We start from the raw sequence: 16,219 nt of genomic DNA, 5'->3' as shown, positions 1-16,219 counted from the left end.
GACGCGATGGTATTAACAAACATTTTAACTTGTGATGGAATTAATTTTTAATATAATATTCAAAGATATAAAAATTTGTATTTCTCTGAAATACAAATTTCTATCGATTTTCAAATAAATCTCTATAACAATTACTCATATCATTGATTTCCAAACTGAGTCAGAAAAGTACTAAAGCACATTTTTGAATCGATCTTTCAAATAATTCCTGATTTTCTCTGGTCATCCTGCGATAAACAATTTGTCAAAATGATGACAGGTGGTAATTTCCACTGAACTCTTTCCAGACATTTTCATTTCTTCCTGAATTTATCACACCAGAAAATGATAAATCATTTTATCAAAGATTTTCCACGAAGACCTCATTTATAATTCTTCTCAATTAAAAAAAAAAATATTTTCTCCGATTCTCGATTTTTATTTCCTTTTTCATAAAACTTGACAATAAGAATTTTATCCCAATACTTTACTTTGTCATCCAATAACTGCATTCCGTAACATCAGAACAATTTTATGACTCCATCATCAATTAAACAAAACGATAATTTAACCATTTGCCTTCGTTGTCCTCCATTCTTTAATTTTCTGGATGAATGAAATTTCGTTCATAAAAAAAAAAAGTATGAAAATGCAAACCGTATGGCGTGAGGTCCAACAACTTGGTACACTCCCACGCTCACTGTCCATGAAATGGGGTGCGAGAAGGTGCAGCCACATACACGCAGGTGTTTAGCTCAACCGATCCATGCAACCGAGTCCATCCGTGCATCAAAAGGATGTGTATACACGTACATGTGTGCCCCCTGTCTTCCTTGCACTTTATTTGTTGCACTTATCCTCTGTCTCTATGTCTTTTCAAGCCAACAAAGTGCGTGCCCATCGTGCATTAATATTATGAATTTTTTTTTTTTCGTGTGGCCATGAACTCGACGAATCGGCGATTTCATTTTCTCTTAATTATTTTGTCCAGAGTTACGAGTTGACGTAAAATATATCCACTCGAGTACGAGGGTTGGGGTGAATAGTGAAGAGTATTTTATGGAGGGTTGGTATTTTACCGAGTGCACAGAGAGAAAAATTATTTAAAAATGACATGTCTGTTCTGTAATCTACCAGTGAAAACAATATTCGATAAAAATTACGGAACAGTTACGCATTTTTTCAGGGAACGTTCAGGAAAATGTCCAAAATGTTCCCGAAAAAATATGGAACGTTCAGTGAAAATATACAACTGTTCACGTAATTTGTAAAGAATATTTCCCTCCGTGTGGATTCCCTGTTTTTAAATATTTTCAGTTGCTTAATTTGCCAACTAATTGCAAGAGTAAAATGTTTAAAAATTCGTACCGAGTTGGTAGTATTTAAATTGCATTTTCGAAGGTATTGATATTTTTAAAAATATTTCCTTCTTATAAACAAATGATGGGACTTGTTTAGCAAATGATGAATTATGTTCTACAAAATGTCAAAGACATCCCCGTTTTTTTGACGTCTAATCAGAAATTTAAATTTTAATCTTTGATTACAACGGAAATATTCATTTTAACTCAGATAATCTTTATGGAATTTTCAGTAATTATTTCTGAAGAGGAAAACCCTCCCACGATGACGTAAAAGCTCTGTAATTTTTTCGTATATTTTTCTCGATTATATTAAAATGAAAGGAAAGCGAAATCACTAATTTGTGTACAATATTTTTTGAGCTATTTAATTTCTCGAATTTACGTACAGTCGGTGAATGATTTTTTTACTTTGGAATGAACGCGTCATTTTCGCTAAATGAATTGAAATTGTTTCAATATTTCTCGAAATCGATGTTAAGTACTTTTACTGTTTCTATTTCGAGCCAATAAAACTCAATATCCGGCCGATATTTCACATGATCGGTAGAAATTCCTCATACACTTTCCATAAAACAGAATTTATAAACTCATAAATTACAAAAGTCTTACTCAGAACTCGTAATAAAAGCAAAAATCAAAGTTTACGATCTCTCCATTAACATTCGTTAAAGTCACCGCAAACCTCAGCGAAAAATCAGTTTCAGGATCAATTAATACGTTAACAATATACATAAATAAAATACTGGGTAAAACTCAATGCATAAAATTTCCTTTTGGAAATATTTTTCCGAAAATTATTTTATTTTAACCCAGACAAATTCACGCGTAAACAGTTTAACTGGTACTTTCATTCAAAACCTTTTCAAAAGTTTCCTTCTACTTCGATTTTTCTAATCACTCAGTAAATTGAGAAAAAAAAGTCCTAAACACTAAATAAATAAATAATTGTGCATCATATTTATTTCGGACCATCAAATTCCCGAAATTTAATTCCTCAAATGGCTTCAAATTATTATTAAAAAAACTATTTGCCAAAATTCTAATTTTTGCGTCCCACCAATATTTCCAAAGCTCTATAAAATAACTTTTTACTTCACAATCACCTAGACCTTGAAATAAAATCAAGTAAAAAAAATCAAAGCAACAAGTCAACAAATTGATTAAAAATTCCACCTCTCAATAAAATATCTCATCAAAAATCACCTTTTGCGCTCTTGTCACGAGGGAAAGGATGCCGACACAGGGAGAGGCGGAGCTTCTCCCAGCCAATGATGTACGTTACCGCCCACAAGTTTCACCCGTTGCTCTTATGCCCCGTCTTTCTCTCCACAAATCACATCTCCGGATTTAAATCAAACAAAAAAAAATCCTCCAATTAGCCGTCTCCCCATCGTCATTGAATTTTAAAGTGTAAACTGAACCCAATAATTTGACTCTACTGTACTCCGTATGCCCATCAAGATAAACAACTAATTATTTTGTTATCATTTGATGTTTCAGGTGGTTACAATCATTTACGCAGTCCCGTATGCCAAGATGATAGCCAGAGAGATGAAACATCACCACCACCGCACAATCACAACTCTCAACAACAAAATTCTCACTCAACAACACCAACTGGCAATCATAATAATAATAATAACAACAATAACAACAATAATAACGCGAATAATGCATATATACATTTACGGAATTTGAATCAGCTCAAAGCGGAAGGTAAATATCTGAAACTATGATTTATTTTTACTGTAATATCATTGATCGTTAATTCTATGATAAAAATGACGAGTTTAATGAATTTAACTTGATTGATTTAATGAAATGGAGATATCACTTTTGAGTAAACACTGTTTGAAAAATTGTTTATTGATGATATCTAGTTGTTTGAAGAGGGGAACAAGTGATAAGATGTTGAATATGAATTTATATATTTTTTTCTGTAATGGACACGAGAAAAAAATATTTTTTCTGCCAAATATATTTACTCGTGACGAGTAAATATTTAAATATGAATTTATATATTTTTTCTATAATGGACACGAGAAAAAAATATTTTTTCCGCCAAATATATGTACTTGTAACGCGTAAATGCATATAAGTGTATAAAATAAATATAATGTTTAAATGATTGTGTAAGGAAAGTCAAATTTAAGGAAATATGCAACACTTTTTTCACGTGTCCTACAATATTTTGATGGAAAAGCCTCTTGAAGTGATTGTTGCTCGAATTTTCTTGATGGGATCCATTGTCTTCATTTGTCGTCATAAAAAATCATTTGTCTTTAGTAGAAGTTTTTAAACGCTGCGAAAAATTATTATTGACTGAATAATTTTGACGCTTTTCGGATCGTATTTTAATTTTGAAAGAGGGATAATACATAAGAAGATTAAATCACCAAAAATAACGTCTAATCATCTAAAATTCATTGATTTCCAGCAAACTACGGTAGCCACCATATATCCGAACACCTGCAGAGCAGTGGTGGTGGTGGTATGCCAGGTGGTGGTAGTGGCAATGATCTCGGTGCAACTGCTAATAACGAGAATGATTTACGGGTCAATAACGCACCAACAGACAGTTACATGACACCAGCCCATTACTCAGGTTACGACGAGTCATCGGAGTATCACAATCTCCAACAGGAGCATCAAACATCCCATCCTTATAATTTGGATGGCTCCCCCGAGTTTTATGGTACAAGTGGAATTCATTTGGAGCCAAAATATCAGCCACCACCGTTTAAAAATTATCCGAGAAGTCGTTATCACGAGGGATACAGTGAGGGAAGTTATGGACAATATGATCAAACACCTTTTCAAACTGTTCCTGGGAGTGGCAATCCAACTGGCGGTTCCAATCCTGGGGTGGGGGCTGAACAGTGGGGGGTTGGACAACTTGGTGAACATTTATCTCATCATCCAGCTTTTTTGGCGGGTTTAGCACCACGTGACTCAACGAATCCTCATCATCCAGCGTCGATTGCTAATAATCCTGATCAGAAACCGTTGCTGCAGAGTGCTATGCTGGCTGGATACACTGGTAAATATTACGTAACATTTTTATTTTCAGTTTAGAGGAGTGTCGGCAATGATCGAGAAATTTATGTAGCATAGAGATTTTTTTACTAATTTTTTCAATTTCATTATTACTCTTTACCAGTGATTTTTTCACTCAATTTTTTTTTTATTTTAATCAGTGATTTTTATATTTTTATTTTTATGCGAGTAAATTTTCTGAGATCGTCCAACGTGAAAATGGAGCATATTAATGAGAGCATATTATGGCCAAAAGCTGCATAAAATTGAAGGCTTTATCATAATTTGATGACATCCGATGAAATAATTTTTCTTCAGAGATGTAATTAATTTTTATTCAATGTCGATTCATTTTTCATCGGGTGAAATAAGCAGTTCTTTGATTAAATAAATTTATTTTGGCTTTAAAAAATATGTAACAAGTATCGGGAGTCGTATATGCAGACGCAGAAAATGTAATGAGAAATTGTTATAAAATTCTTCCTGAGTGTTTGATTTTAGTTGAGCCTGCGCATTTATAAGAAATGGCGAATTTAGTGGTGTTTCTATTTGTTTCAGGTGGTGGCCCATGTTTCACTGGATCTGGTCCAATACAACTGTGGCAGTTTCTCCTAGAATTACTCACTGATAAATCGTGTCAAGGTTTCATATCATGGACTGGTGATGGTTGGGAATTCAAATTAACTGATCCCGATGAAGTGGCTCGTCGCTGGGGTATACGTAAAAATAAACCCAAAATGAATTATGAAAAATTGAGTCGTGGGTTACGTTACTATTACGACAAAAATATTATCCACAAAACAGCCGGAAAGAGATACGTCTATCGCTTCGTTTGTGATTTGCAGAGTCTTCTTGGGTGAGTGTGATAATAATTTATCATTGATGACTCAGTTGTAAATTAATAGGAGGAAAGATTAAAGTCTACAATGCTCTTGCTAATTAAACAATTGTCTCGATAATTATCGGTTAATGTCAATCAACATTATCACTTAATGGAGTGAGTGAACAATGTTAGTGTTAACCAGATTTTGATCAACTGGATAGAATGATCAATGGACATATCGTTAATTTATTGTTATTTATTTCAGATACAGTCCGGAAGAGCTACACGCAATGGTGGACTTGAAACCAGAGAAGAAGGAAGAAGACTGAGACTGTATTTTTTTTTAATATCATCAGGAACGTGCATATCGGGACACATGTGTTGTCATAATAACGAATTTTGCCCCGAAAATTCGTTCAATTTTTATCTCAATTTATTAGTTTTTTCTCTTTTTTTTTAATTAATGAAAAGAAAAACACTCAAGTTGGTTGCAAAACATCCAACTGACAACGTGAAAAATCTGAGAGAACAAAATGATAGTAACACTCGGTTTAACTGTTGACACGAATTTTTAACGTGTCTACTTTGTTCAATTAATTTCTTTTTTATTAATGGAAAAAAAAATCTAATCGGTCGTACGTACCAAAGACAGGGTCCGCATACCATTGGTGCCTAAAAAAAATGAATAATAAATAATGAAAGAGAAAAAAAAATGTGAAAGTAAAGAAATTCTTTTTTAATACGTTGAACTATGAAATTGCGATGACGTTTAAGTAATTTCTAAAAAAAAAACCGTAATGAGAATTATTACGAACTTGTTTATCTTTAAAAGTGATTTTTTGATTTGCCACAAAAAACCAAGATTTTTAGATAAATATTTATAGGAAAATAGAAAAAGCGTAAAAAAAATTTAAAAAGTAAAAAAACGACTCGACAATTTATACATATTATATATATTATACATATATATTTTTAATGTTACGTGATTTTTAAGCACTCCCAGTGCATCGTAAATCTTCATCTTAAGATCAAAGAAAGAAACAAACCATGAACGAATGAGAAATAATTGATTAGAAGGATGCGATCTAAATTATTTATATCCCATCAATTTTTAACATGTGTGTTAAACATCTCGTTGATAGTTGAACACGGTATGTGATTGTTATTACTCTAATTTTACTACAATAAAAAAAATTCATTATACCTTACAATTAAAGAGAAGGAAGAAAATAAGAAAGTCATTTGTACAAATAATTTGTCGCTGTTGTAAAATGGTTTATTTGCCTTTCCCATCTTTAAAAATATTATCTGAACATTCAATGTTACTAACAATAACATGTACATGATCCAGGCTTTAAATATTTTCTCATTAATCCCAAATGTTTAATGTTCAAATGTAGATGGCTGATACTTGTACTGAGCATCAAACGTTTTGTTAGTTTCTCATTTAATTTAAAATGAACGATTAACAATCCAATATGAGTTTGGCCAACCGATTTGTTAATTGTTTCACTTCATATTGACATAGAATGGTTGGTAGTTCAATCATTTATTTATCTAATTATTGGTTAATGGAAAATGTGGCACACAGTCACCCCTACTCTCAAATACTCTCCATTCATGAGGGTTAATCACGTTATTTATTTAAAACTAGATGAGAAACTAAGGAAACATTATAAGTGCAGTAGAAAAGGGTACGAATCTAGTCCAAACGACAGTTCATTTTGCGAAAAGAAATCACCTGTCTCCTATTAACATACAAATCTTTCTTTCTCGCTGCCAGCCGCCAGAATCGATGGTAGCGCCTCCCACCGCGGGAGTCATTATGGGCGGTTCCGTTCGTATTTGTTCAACTGTACAAATGATGAACTGTACAGAGAATTTTCAAACGGTGAGAGCACCATTGTGCAGGGATTCAACTGTCGAGAGAAAAAACTAGGCATAGCCACATCTGTACAGGCGGCGCAGGGTGGGTTAAACAGCGTCGACAAGGTAGAGATTGATAGTTTTTTTGTCTCGACAGTTGAATCCCTGCACAATGGTGCTCTCACCGTTTGAAAATTCTCTGTCCAGTTGAACAAGTACGAACGGAGCCTCCGCATCTGTACAGGCGGCGCAGGGTGGGTTAAACAGCGTCGACAAGGTAGAGATTGATAGTTTTGTGGTGAGAGACGCCACCGTCGACTTTGGTGGGTGGTGGAGACAAAGAGAGATCCCTATGTCGATAGCAAACAAGTGATTCATTTCCGCGAAATGAACTAATTCTATCGTTTGTACTAGGTTTGTACTCGTTTCTAGTGCTCTTAAAATATTTCGTTAGTTTCTCATTTATTTTTACATAAATAAATCTGAGAAGTGACCTCTGTGTGCCACAGGCGGAACCCTCGTGACTACCGGGTATCTGTGAGTAGTGATCGCTGTGTGCCACATTTTCCACTAACCAACAATTATACAAATAAATTATCGCACTACCAACAATTCTCTATCGATATCGAGTGAAACAATTGACAAATCTCGGTCTATTAATCTGTCGGCCAAAGTCATCTTCGATTTTTAATTAGTCATTTAAAATTGCAGGAGAGGCTAACAAAACTTTTGAACCTCAGTACAAACGGACACAAACCTAGTACAAACGATTGAATTTATTCATGTAACGCAAAACAATCACCTGTCGGATATCTGCGTACGCATCGCATTACTATCACTGCCATATTGTCACATTCGTGTTTCCCAGTGCACCCCACTCCTGTGTTCGCCATTGACAATCAGTATTACAACATCATCGACAAGAGCGCGACAGAGAGGACGAAGCAGAGTGATAAATACAAGGAGAGAGGGTAAACGTCAGTGTTCAAACAAAATCCCCGGCTTTTTAGGTCACAACAGGGGACCGGTGACACTGGAATCTCTCGATTACTTTATTTTTTTTTCGAGTGAGACCTGAGTGATTTGCATTTTGCAATGGTAATGAGCCCTGGACTTTGTTTTAATGTTAAGTGTCTGGAGTTGGGCGATGGGTGAGGCAGTGGATGTATATAATACATAAACGAATGGTCAGTTGATGGTATTACCTCCCAGGTGTTTTGTGACAAATTGACCGAGTGCTCGCAAGGAGAAATTCATGTGATAATGGGGGATAATAGCGATTACGTGGATTTACTCGGAGAGAGACGCAAGAGTTCTGATTTTTTATGGGTATCGAGATGCATGGATCCTCTTGTACCTCATCCTCTGCCTCCGGGAATGAAGTACACCAGGGAACAAACCATTGAGGCGGCATTGAATCACCCCAGGGTAGCTTTTACTGTGGAAACTCTGGCTGCTGCTAGGGGAGTGGACAAGGCCATTGTCAGGAGGGAGGCTAGGGATATGCTCGAGGAGATGGCCAGCAAGGCACATCTACCTACTGTTCGATGGATTGGTAAGTCATAATTGTCCTCGATATTTCAATTTTTTCCATTGTCACATAAACCTTTAAGCTGACGGGTTTAGGGGAATTCAGTCCGAGGAATTAGTGGCCTTTTTTTGTTACAAATAAAAATAATGTTTAACGGTTTTTGCAGTTTATAATGTGGACGATAATGTCAGTGGCGAAGTGGTAAAGGAGATAAGTCACTGCTGACTATTCACCAGTTTGTGATGAATATCTTGAGATCGAGGGGAAATAGGGAGATTATCAGTAGAACCTTTTTTGTGGAGCGAATTCAGAGCTACACCAAATTTTTTGACGAAAATTCCGCTATCTCTCTTTAATTCGGCGATATCGCAAAGAAACTCAATTCGGAAATGAGTGAACTTATCTCGTTTCATGGCTTCGCTCCTGAATTGTCTACAATTTTATTGTACGTGAAGAAATTGCGGTTTTGAAGTCGTGTTTGCACATGAGGGACAATCAGATTTTTAGAAAGTTCAATATTGAAATGGTGAATTTTTTCACTGGATAACAGTATGAAATTTTATCTTATGGTAGGAATTTTTGAGTTCCTAATAATTCTATGAATATTCCATAAATATTCTTATAAGTAATCAACTTTGTGCCTTGAAAATAATTTCTTCAGAAATCAATTTTATTAGAAAAAAAGCTTTATGAATGTTTAAATAATTGATTCTATTTACTTATGAGTGAAAAACGGATGTTCAGAGTATAATAATTATGTAGAAAATCGAATTTTAATCGTACTGATTCCCTTATTTAATATATCCACAGCACATAAGGTAATTTACATAATCAGAAGTCATTACATAGAATACGAAACAGGAATATAATACAATGAAGTTTCGCGTAAAACGATCTGAACGTTAAAATTTGCGTTTGAGTTAAAGCCGATCGCAAGATGAATGCAATCGAGGAAAAGACGATATGTTAGTATACAATTGAATATTCATGATTAAAAAACTTATTCACATGCAAATCAATTAGCAATTATTGAATTTATAGCGTCGTCTGCACTGAACTGTAAAATATATTTGTATATCCTTATAGTTCATTATGCCACACGACGATAAAAGTATTATTTGCCGATTATAACATCGCACTCGTCAGATCATATTTTTATCGCCGGGTGACGTAATATCTTGCGGCGTTTAATCCAAAAACTGCGATCTAGATGAGGGAAATGAAATTTGCGAGCAAAAGATTGTGCACTTCAGACTGGTTTTTACCTCCGACCATTCAATGAAAAAATACAAAAAACCCTTTGCCATCAAACGTTTCCAGCAACAGTTTATGATTTGTGTGGTCATAAATATTGATACATCTTGCAAACATGTATGCAAAGAGAAAATTTTAATAAAACAGAACGATTATTCTTTGACTGAATCAATCGGTCACAATCAATATCGACAACGGAATAATTCTGAGGGCTCCAAACACGAACCTCATGCTTCGATCAAATGAGGGTTTGAATCTATCGTATATTAGTTCGTTTTCCTCGAATATTTCAATTTTTAATAGCATAATGGTACATTTTTAACGGAATTGTTAATTGTCTACGCTTTATTGCGGGCTCATTATGCAAATCAACAATTAAAACATTGAAACAATAGAATTATATTTTTATATGAAAGAATATGCATCCAACAAGATATATCTCGTTAAACCCACGATATTTTTCACTCAGTGTAGGAATTGTTATCATTTTGGGCGCATATTGGAGGTGATGCCTGATTGAAGTGTCTAACAATGGGTTCTAGGACGTATTCCCCCAAACAAGAATCTCCTGGACATAATCCTCCCAAAGAAACAAAAACGAAATTAGTTAATAGAAACGTCGACAAATTTAGTCCATTAAGGACCCGAAACTCGTACAATAAAATCACACAAAAGTTAAACGAAGTAAATGATTATTAAATTTCAGGCATTACAACAGAATTCGTTAACAAATTATTAGTTTTCGGAATTTGGAAATATTCTGGGATTAACAGTTCGTTAATTAACATTTGGAACAGAACAAGTCCATAATAAATGTAAAATAGTTTAGAGATATTTTTTATGTTCATTAGTATTTTCAATAATATATTCAAGTTCTAATTTCATTTTTCTGGTAATTCATTTCGTATAGCAAAAATAAAAATTAAAAATTTCACACATCGTTTGTAGAGATTTCTCACAAACTAAAAAGCATTTTGGATAATGGTCACATCTGAAATTTAAGCGAATTCTTATTCTAATTGTATGCAACCTTTTTCAGTGTTTAAAAAATACCGACAAAAGGTGTGCGAAACTGAGACTTTCGTTTTTCCGTTTAGCACATGGTGGTGGGGAAGGGGGGGGGGCGGACTGTATTACATAACTCAAATGGAAGTCAAGGAAAAGACTAGCTGGAGCCTCGGGAAATCGAGTGGTTTTAGGTCAATATTTATAATGACTTTTGGAAATTAGCGAAGATTATGAGGAGTCATAAAGAAATCAGCAAATTTTGAAAAATAACTCGAAATTGTTCATGAAAATGGAGTCCCAGTTTTGTCTTTTACTTATTCATACGATCCTATTCGACTTTTATGATCTTCTTATGCAAATGTCACTTTCGTACTGAAGCCGTAAATTGAATTATGTCGATCTTGTTTATTGAGTAGTTTTTCATGCATATGTGGGAATCTAGAGGAGATAAATATTTTTTACCTTTTGTAGAATAAACCAAAGAAGGTAATGAATTTTTTTCCCTTTCATAAATCGTTAAATGGACTCAACTCGGTTTACTCCTTCACTATAGAGTTGATATTTATTAGCCATAAAATGCCTTCAAAATTTTTTGGTTCTGCAAATGTTACTAATCTCTAGTTAATGAGAGCTGTTCACTTTGGCTCTGAAATCATCTTTTGTTAGTCATTCTGTGGCTGAAGAATTTGTTATTATTTAATTATTAGTCCGAAAATTATGGAAATCGTGAAAGCGCAATTATTCCATTTTGAAAATCTCTGAGGGTTCGACATAAAATTTAAACATCTATTTGTCATATTTGGGGGGAAATTGTTTCCATGATAACTTCTAAACACCTCAAAATGAAACGTCAAATTTATTGAAAATTTGTAGAGCCTTTATGGCAGTACAATTGATGAATTCTTCAAGAATTCTAATCTTTGCGAGAGGGATTTTCGTCCTGAACAAGTACCTTTTCTCATGAATTCTGACTCTTGTATTATACCGACTGGATACACTGCTTTTAAATATTTTCATTTACCTAATTTTCCAACTAATTGCATGAGTGAAATTCGAAAAAATTCCTACGTAGTCAGCATTATCTAAATTAAATTTCGGGAAGTACTGATATTTCTTCCAACATTTGCTTCTTATCATCCCATAATTCAATTTGTTTCCTAAACGGTGGATTATCTTCCACGACGCGTCAAAGAATTTATGGACTTTTTCTACGTGTAATGATTAAAAATTCAGATTTTAACCTCGACAACAACGGAAATGTTAGTTTTTCCCGACACTATTAAGTGCTGATTTTTCAATTTTTTTTTAAACAGCTGATAAATTGTTTACGATAATCTTTGAATTTATTAAGAGTGTAGAGCTGCTTTAAATATTTCGTTTGTCAGAGATAAGTGATTAATCACGCTTGAAACCTTGTCGTTACGAAAAAACTATTCCCACCTAGTTCTTCATATTTTCTGATTGAAACTTGACATTGTTGCTAAACATTATTTTTGCTCTGGACAATCTCCTTCGAGTCTTTTAGAGAACCTTTGAATCATTTTTTAAGTGATGTTGACGCGGAACCACACGTTAATAAGTTTAAAAAAATATTCTAATGCCTTCGATAATCATTCTATCAGTGGAAGATCATCATTAATCTCTAATTCAATCAATCTCAATTTTTGAATCACTTTTTCAGTGGAAAAAATCAAACGAAATCATTAAAAATTGTCATAAGTAATAAAATCGATTTTTCTCATATTTACCACTTCTGATAATCGTAAAATGTTCCAGGTCTGCTAACCGTTAAAGTATTGAAGCGAATTTTAATGAGTTTTCGAGTGAACCAGAAGTATCTACTCGAGATACGCGAGCAGATGAAACACTCTGATGTACAGTACGTCTATGTGCCATCCCACAGAAGTTACCTGGATTTTATACTGATGTCGTACCTTCTTTTTACATATGAAATGGCCCTGCCAAATATTGCCAGTGGAATGGATTTTTACAGGATGAAAATTGTTGGTGAATTGCTTCGTAAAACTGGAGCATTTTACTTGAGACGAAGTTTCTCTCATGACTTATTATACAAGGAAATTTTCAAGGCTTATGTCGCGTCTTTAGTTGAAAATAGCGACCGAGCAATTGAATTTTTTATCGAAGGAACGAGAAGCAGAAGCCAGAAGAGCATATCGCCCAAATATGGTGAGTTGAAAGTAAAAATATCTCGAGAATGAGTGGGTCCTTTCAGGGGTATTTTTATTCCAACTTTTGTCGTTTAGATCAGTCGAGAAGAGGCATAAAATTCTAGTTAAATTGCCGGATAATTGCGATTGAATTCTATTTAAATTAACATTCTAATTAAATCAACGCAATTATTATATAATGAAGATTTAAAATGTCCAAATAATGGAATTCTATCTTTATATGGAAATAGAATAGTTATGCGTTTAACAAAATACGTTCCGTAGAATTTACAAAACTTCACCTAATTTTTATTGAAGTGTTTCGCTCCTCGTGTGGAAAACAAATCTTTTGTTCTAGTCCTAAAAAAAATTGAAACTATATTTTGAGAGGGGGAGGCTCAGCAGTTGAATCATGATATTGAATATCTCGGGCATTTCCGTTCACTACTGGTCCATTTTTCATTTTCTATTGATTAGCAGAACAAAAATGATATCATTCTGGTCCAATTCTAGGACTACTGAGTATGATCCTTGAGGCGGTGTTCCAAGGTCTCGTGCCAGACATTCAATTTGTACCAATAAGCGTAGCATACGATAGACCCTTAGAAGAGTCTTTGTTCTCATACGAACTACTCGGGGTTCCAAAGCCAGCAGAGACCACTAGTGGACTTTTCAAATCCCTATCGATTCTCAAGGAAGACCGAGGACACGGTCACATATATTTTAACATAGGACCACCGATATCAGCACAAAAATTCATGGACTACAATATACGTAGGACGAGTGCCTTATCTCCAAATGCAAAATTACCCACCGAGGTTGTGAAAAATTTAGCGTTTGAAATCATTGAGAGCCACAAGAGAAATACCGTATTCATGCCCTTCAATTTGATTGCTGTACTATTCAATGAACGTGTTCATTCATATCCACGTAATCCGTATTGTTTTGACGGACTACTGCAGGACTACTGCTGGTTGAAGGAAATTATGAAGAAACAAGGGGCCACAATTTTTCCAAAAGTTGACAGGTAAGTGGGAAATGAGAATAATTTTGTCGAACAATCGATATCGCTGAGCCAATAATGAAGGTCACTCAGAAATATTTACGACTACTCTGAGATGATTGTTTATTTACAATGTGTTTGAAAGGAGTTGATGTATTCTTGGTTTTGTGGTTGATTCTTTAGTTTAATCAAGAGTTGTATTAAATTAAAAATTTAATGCTGAAAAGAACAAAAAGAAATTTTTGTAAAAAATGTGCCAAGAACAAGTTTTGTGTGGTGGTTTACCCTGAAAATTTTTAAAAATAAATAGAGTTAGTCGATCATATAAACGTTAAAGGAAACATACATTTCTGAATCATTACTCTGATCAGTCAGAAGATCATTTATCACTGAATCACTGAGAAACAGAAACTATCTATTCCAAATAGTTTGGTTTATCCGACTGGACCTTAGTTCATTAATTTTATTAATTATAGTGGAGACGACGAGTCATACAGGCGATCTGAAAAAGATGACATCAAAGAGTCACTGAATACTCACAAAAATTTACTGAGTTTCGATTTACATAATTCGTTGACTCTTCATGATAATTATCGGGATGTAAAATCAGGAAAAATTCGAAATGTCAGGGGTCACGATTTGGATGAGAGAACAATGAAAATAGCTGTTCCTGCTATCAACCTTGGGATTTATGTCAATCCCATTTTCGCATTTTTTACTAAAGCAGCAATTGCTGCTGTTTCAGTACACACTTCACATCAATCCAAAGGTAATTGACAACAAATTCTACAAAATAAAAAAATAATTTTAAGGTCTATATATTCAGGCGAGTTAAACAACGTCTATATAATTGAAAATTAAATTTTCCCTTAGAACTAGGGATAAATGTTGTTCAATAATAGAAATTATTTAATGTGTAATACGCATCCTCTATCTTTACACAAAAGTAGTGATGACGAAGGTGAACTCTAGAGATTTTCATTCATTAAATTTTTTACCCACAAGTTCCTAAAAATAAAGTGAATATTTTTTAAAACTAATGCCATCAACTTCGCGATTTAAACTCACCCTCTTCGAAATTAGAATTTGTCCGGAATTGTTGTATTTTTTTTTTTCAGATTATACCCGAGAAAAGTATATTCTTCTCAGAACGTTATTAAGTAATGAATTTGGATTGCCCACTGATGACAATAAAAACATAATTGCCGATGAGTGGACGCATGAGATGGAGTTTTTAACTAACGTAGAATGTTTTAAACAAGAGAGCGAACAAATTACATATGGAAGTAATGAGAAACTCAGACTATTACTTAGTAATTTAATTACACCATTCATCAGTGCCGTTTATGTAACGTGTTTAACATTATATCAGGTGAGTACCAATAAAGATCGATGAAGGCTCGATTTTCTATATGAATATTCCTCTTTGTGAAAATGATAATTATGAAAAATCTTTAACGACGAAAAGAAAATAGGAACGAATTTTTCTATTGTAAATATCCTCCGTCAGTATCGTCCATCCCAAATAAATCATGAGAAATGATCTGATTATGGATAAATGAAATAATTTTACCCCATTTCGTAGTCCAGATCTTATATCTTCAGAAATCGCCAACTGTTGTCCAATTCATCAAGACGACACACAGAAATAATGATCAGTAATGAGAAGAACCTCAAGTAATTTTTTGTTTTTTTTTTTTAGTGGGATAATCTAATAATGGAGGGTCCAACCGAAAAAAACATTCTGAAAGAATCTCAACGACAAGCAGAGACTCTGCTCTTTGAAGATAACAGCCTTGTCCGTCATCCCTACACCCTTTCCTTAGATCTGTATTCATCGACATTAGTGAGTTTAGTGTCATACGGTGCCATAAAACTCGTACAAAATCAGCCGAATTACGAGATAGACAGACCAAATATCTCAACAGTTATTGGTGATCTCGAGACGATACTTTTATCGCGAGAAACACCTGGAAGTTACCTGGATATTGGCCTCACCCTTATTCGTCAAGCTGACAATACACTTCAGGCCAAGTTGTGATTGTTCAGTCATACAACCAAATTGAATACCAAATTGATCAATATTGGCAGTATTATACAATGTTGAATTAATAAAGTAATACTTATATCTGCCATGAAGGAACCCATTAGATTCCTCTTCCACACACATATTTTAAATCGCGACAC

General features: G+C 34.1%; 2 protein-coding genes across 7 annotated transcripts in view; both read left to right on the top strand.

Moving 5' to 3' along the window:
• Positions 1-6,456, top strand: part of LOC135160377 (ETS-like protein pointed) — a 107,483-nt gene extending 101,027 nt beyond the window's left edge. For all 6 annotated transcript variants that reach the window (XM_064116866.1, XM_064116863.1, XM_064116865.1 and 3 more), the window contains 4 exons: positions 2,844-3,059; positions 3,781-4,383; positions 4,938-5,235; positions 5,468-6,456. In XM_064116866.1, coding sequence (XP_063972936.1) covers positions 2,844-3,059; positions 3,781-4,383; positions 4,938-5,235; positions 5,468-5,531 — 1,181 coding nt within the window. In that variant the 3' untranslated portion in view covers positions 5,532-6,456. The remainder of the gene's footprint in view (positions 1-2,843; positions 3,060-3,780; positions 4,384-4,937; positions 5,236-5,467) is intronic.
• A 1,184-nt stretch (positions 6,457-7,640) lies between these two features.
• LOC135160361 (dihydroxyacetone phosphate acyltransferase) lies at positions 7,641-16,167 on the top strand. The gene is made up of 7 exons (XM_064116815.1): positions 7,641-8,166; positions 8,281-8,623; positions 12,638-13,048; positions 13,543-14,056; positions 14,509-14,801; positions 15,151-15,404; positions 15,735-16,167. Exons 1-7 carry the CDS (start codon positions 8,164-8,166, stop codon positions 16,071-16,073), a joined length of 2,157 nt encoding a protein of 718 aa, XP_063972885.1. The 5' UTR covers positions 7,641-8,163; the 3' UTR covers positions 16,074-16,167.
• The last annotated feature ends 52 nt before the right edge of the window (positions 16,168-16,219 follow it).

Source organism: Diachasmimorpha longicaudata, chromosome 3, assembly GCF_034640455.1.
Source record: "Diachasmimorpha longicaudata isolate KC_UGA_2023 chromosome 3, iyDiaLong2, whole genome shotgun sequence".
NCBI classification, from domain to species: Eukaryota; Metazoa; Arthropoda; class Insecta; order Hymenoptera; family Braconidae; genus Diachasmimorpha; species Diachasmimorpha longicaudata.
The sequence above is the reverse complement of the archived record's forward strand: the minus strand, read 5'-3'. Positions and strand labels throughout refer to the sequence as shown.

What these genes read in the sequence shown, in the direction of transcription:
- LOC135160361 (XM_064116815.1), top strand. An exon ending in ACCTACTGTTCGATGGATTG is followed by an intron (nt 8,624 to 12,637) that starts GTAAGTCATAAT and finishes AAAATGTTCCAG; the next exon opens with GTCTGCTAACCGTTAAAGTA. An exon ending in CGTGTTTAACATTATATCAG is followed by an intron (nt 15,405 to 15,734) that starts GTGAGTACCAAT and finishes TTTTTTTTTTAG; the next exon opens with TGGGATAATCTAATAATGGA.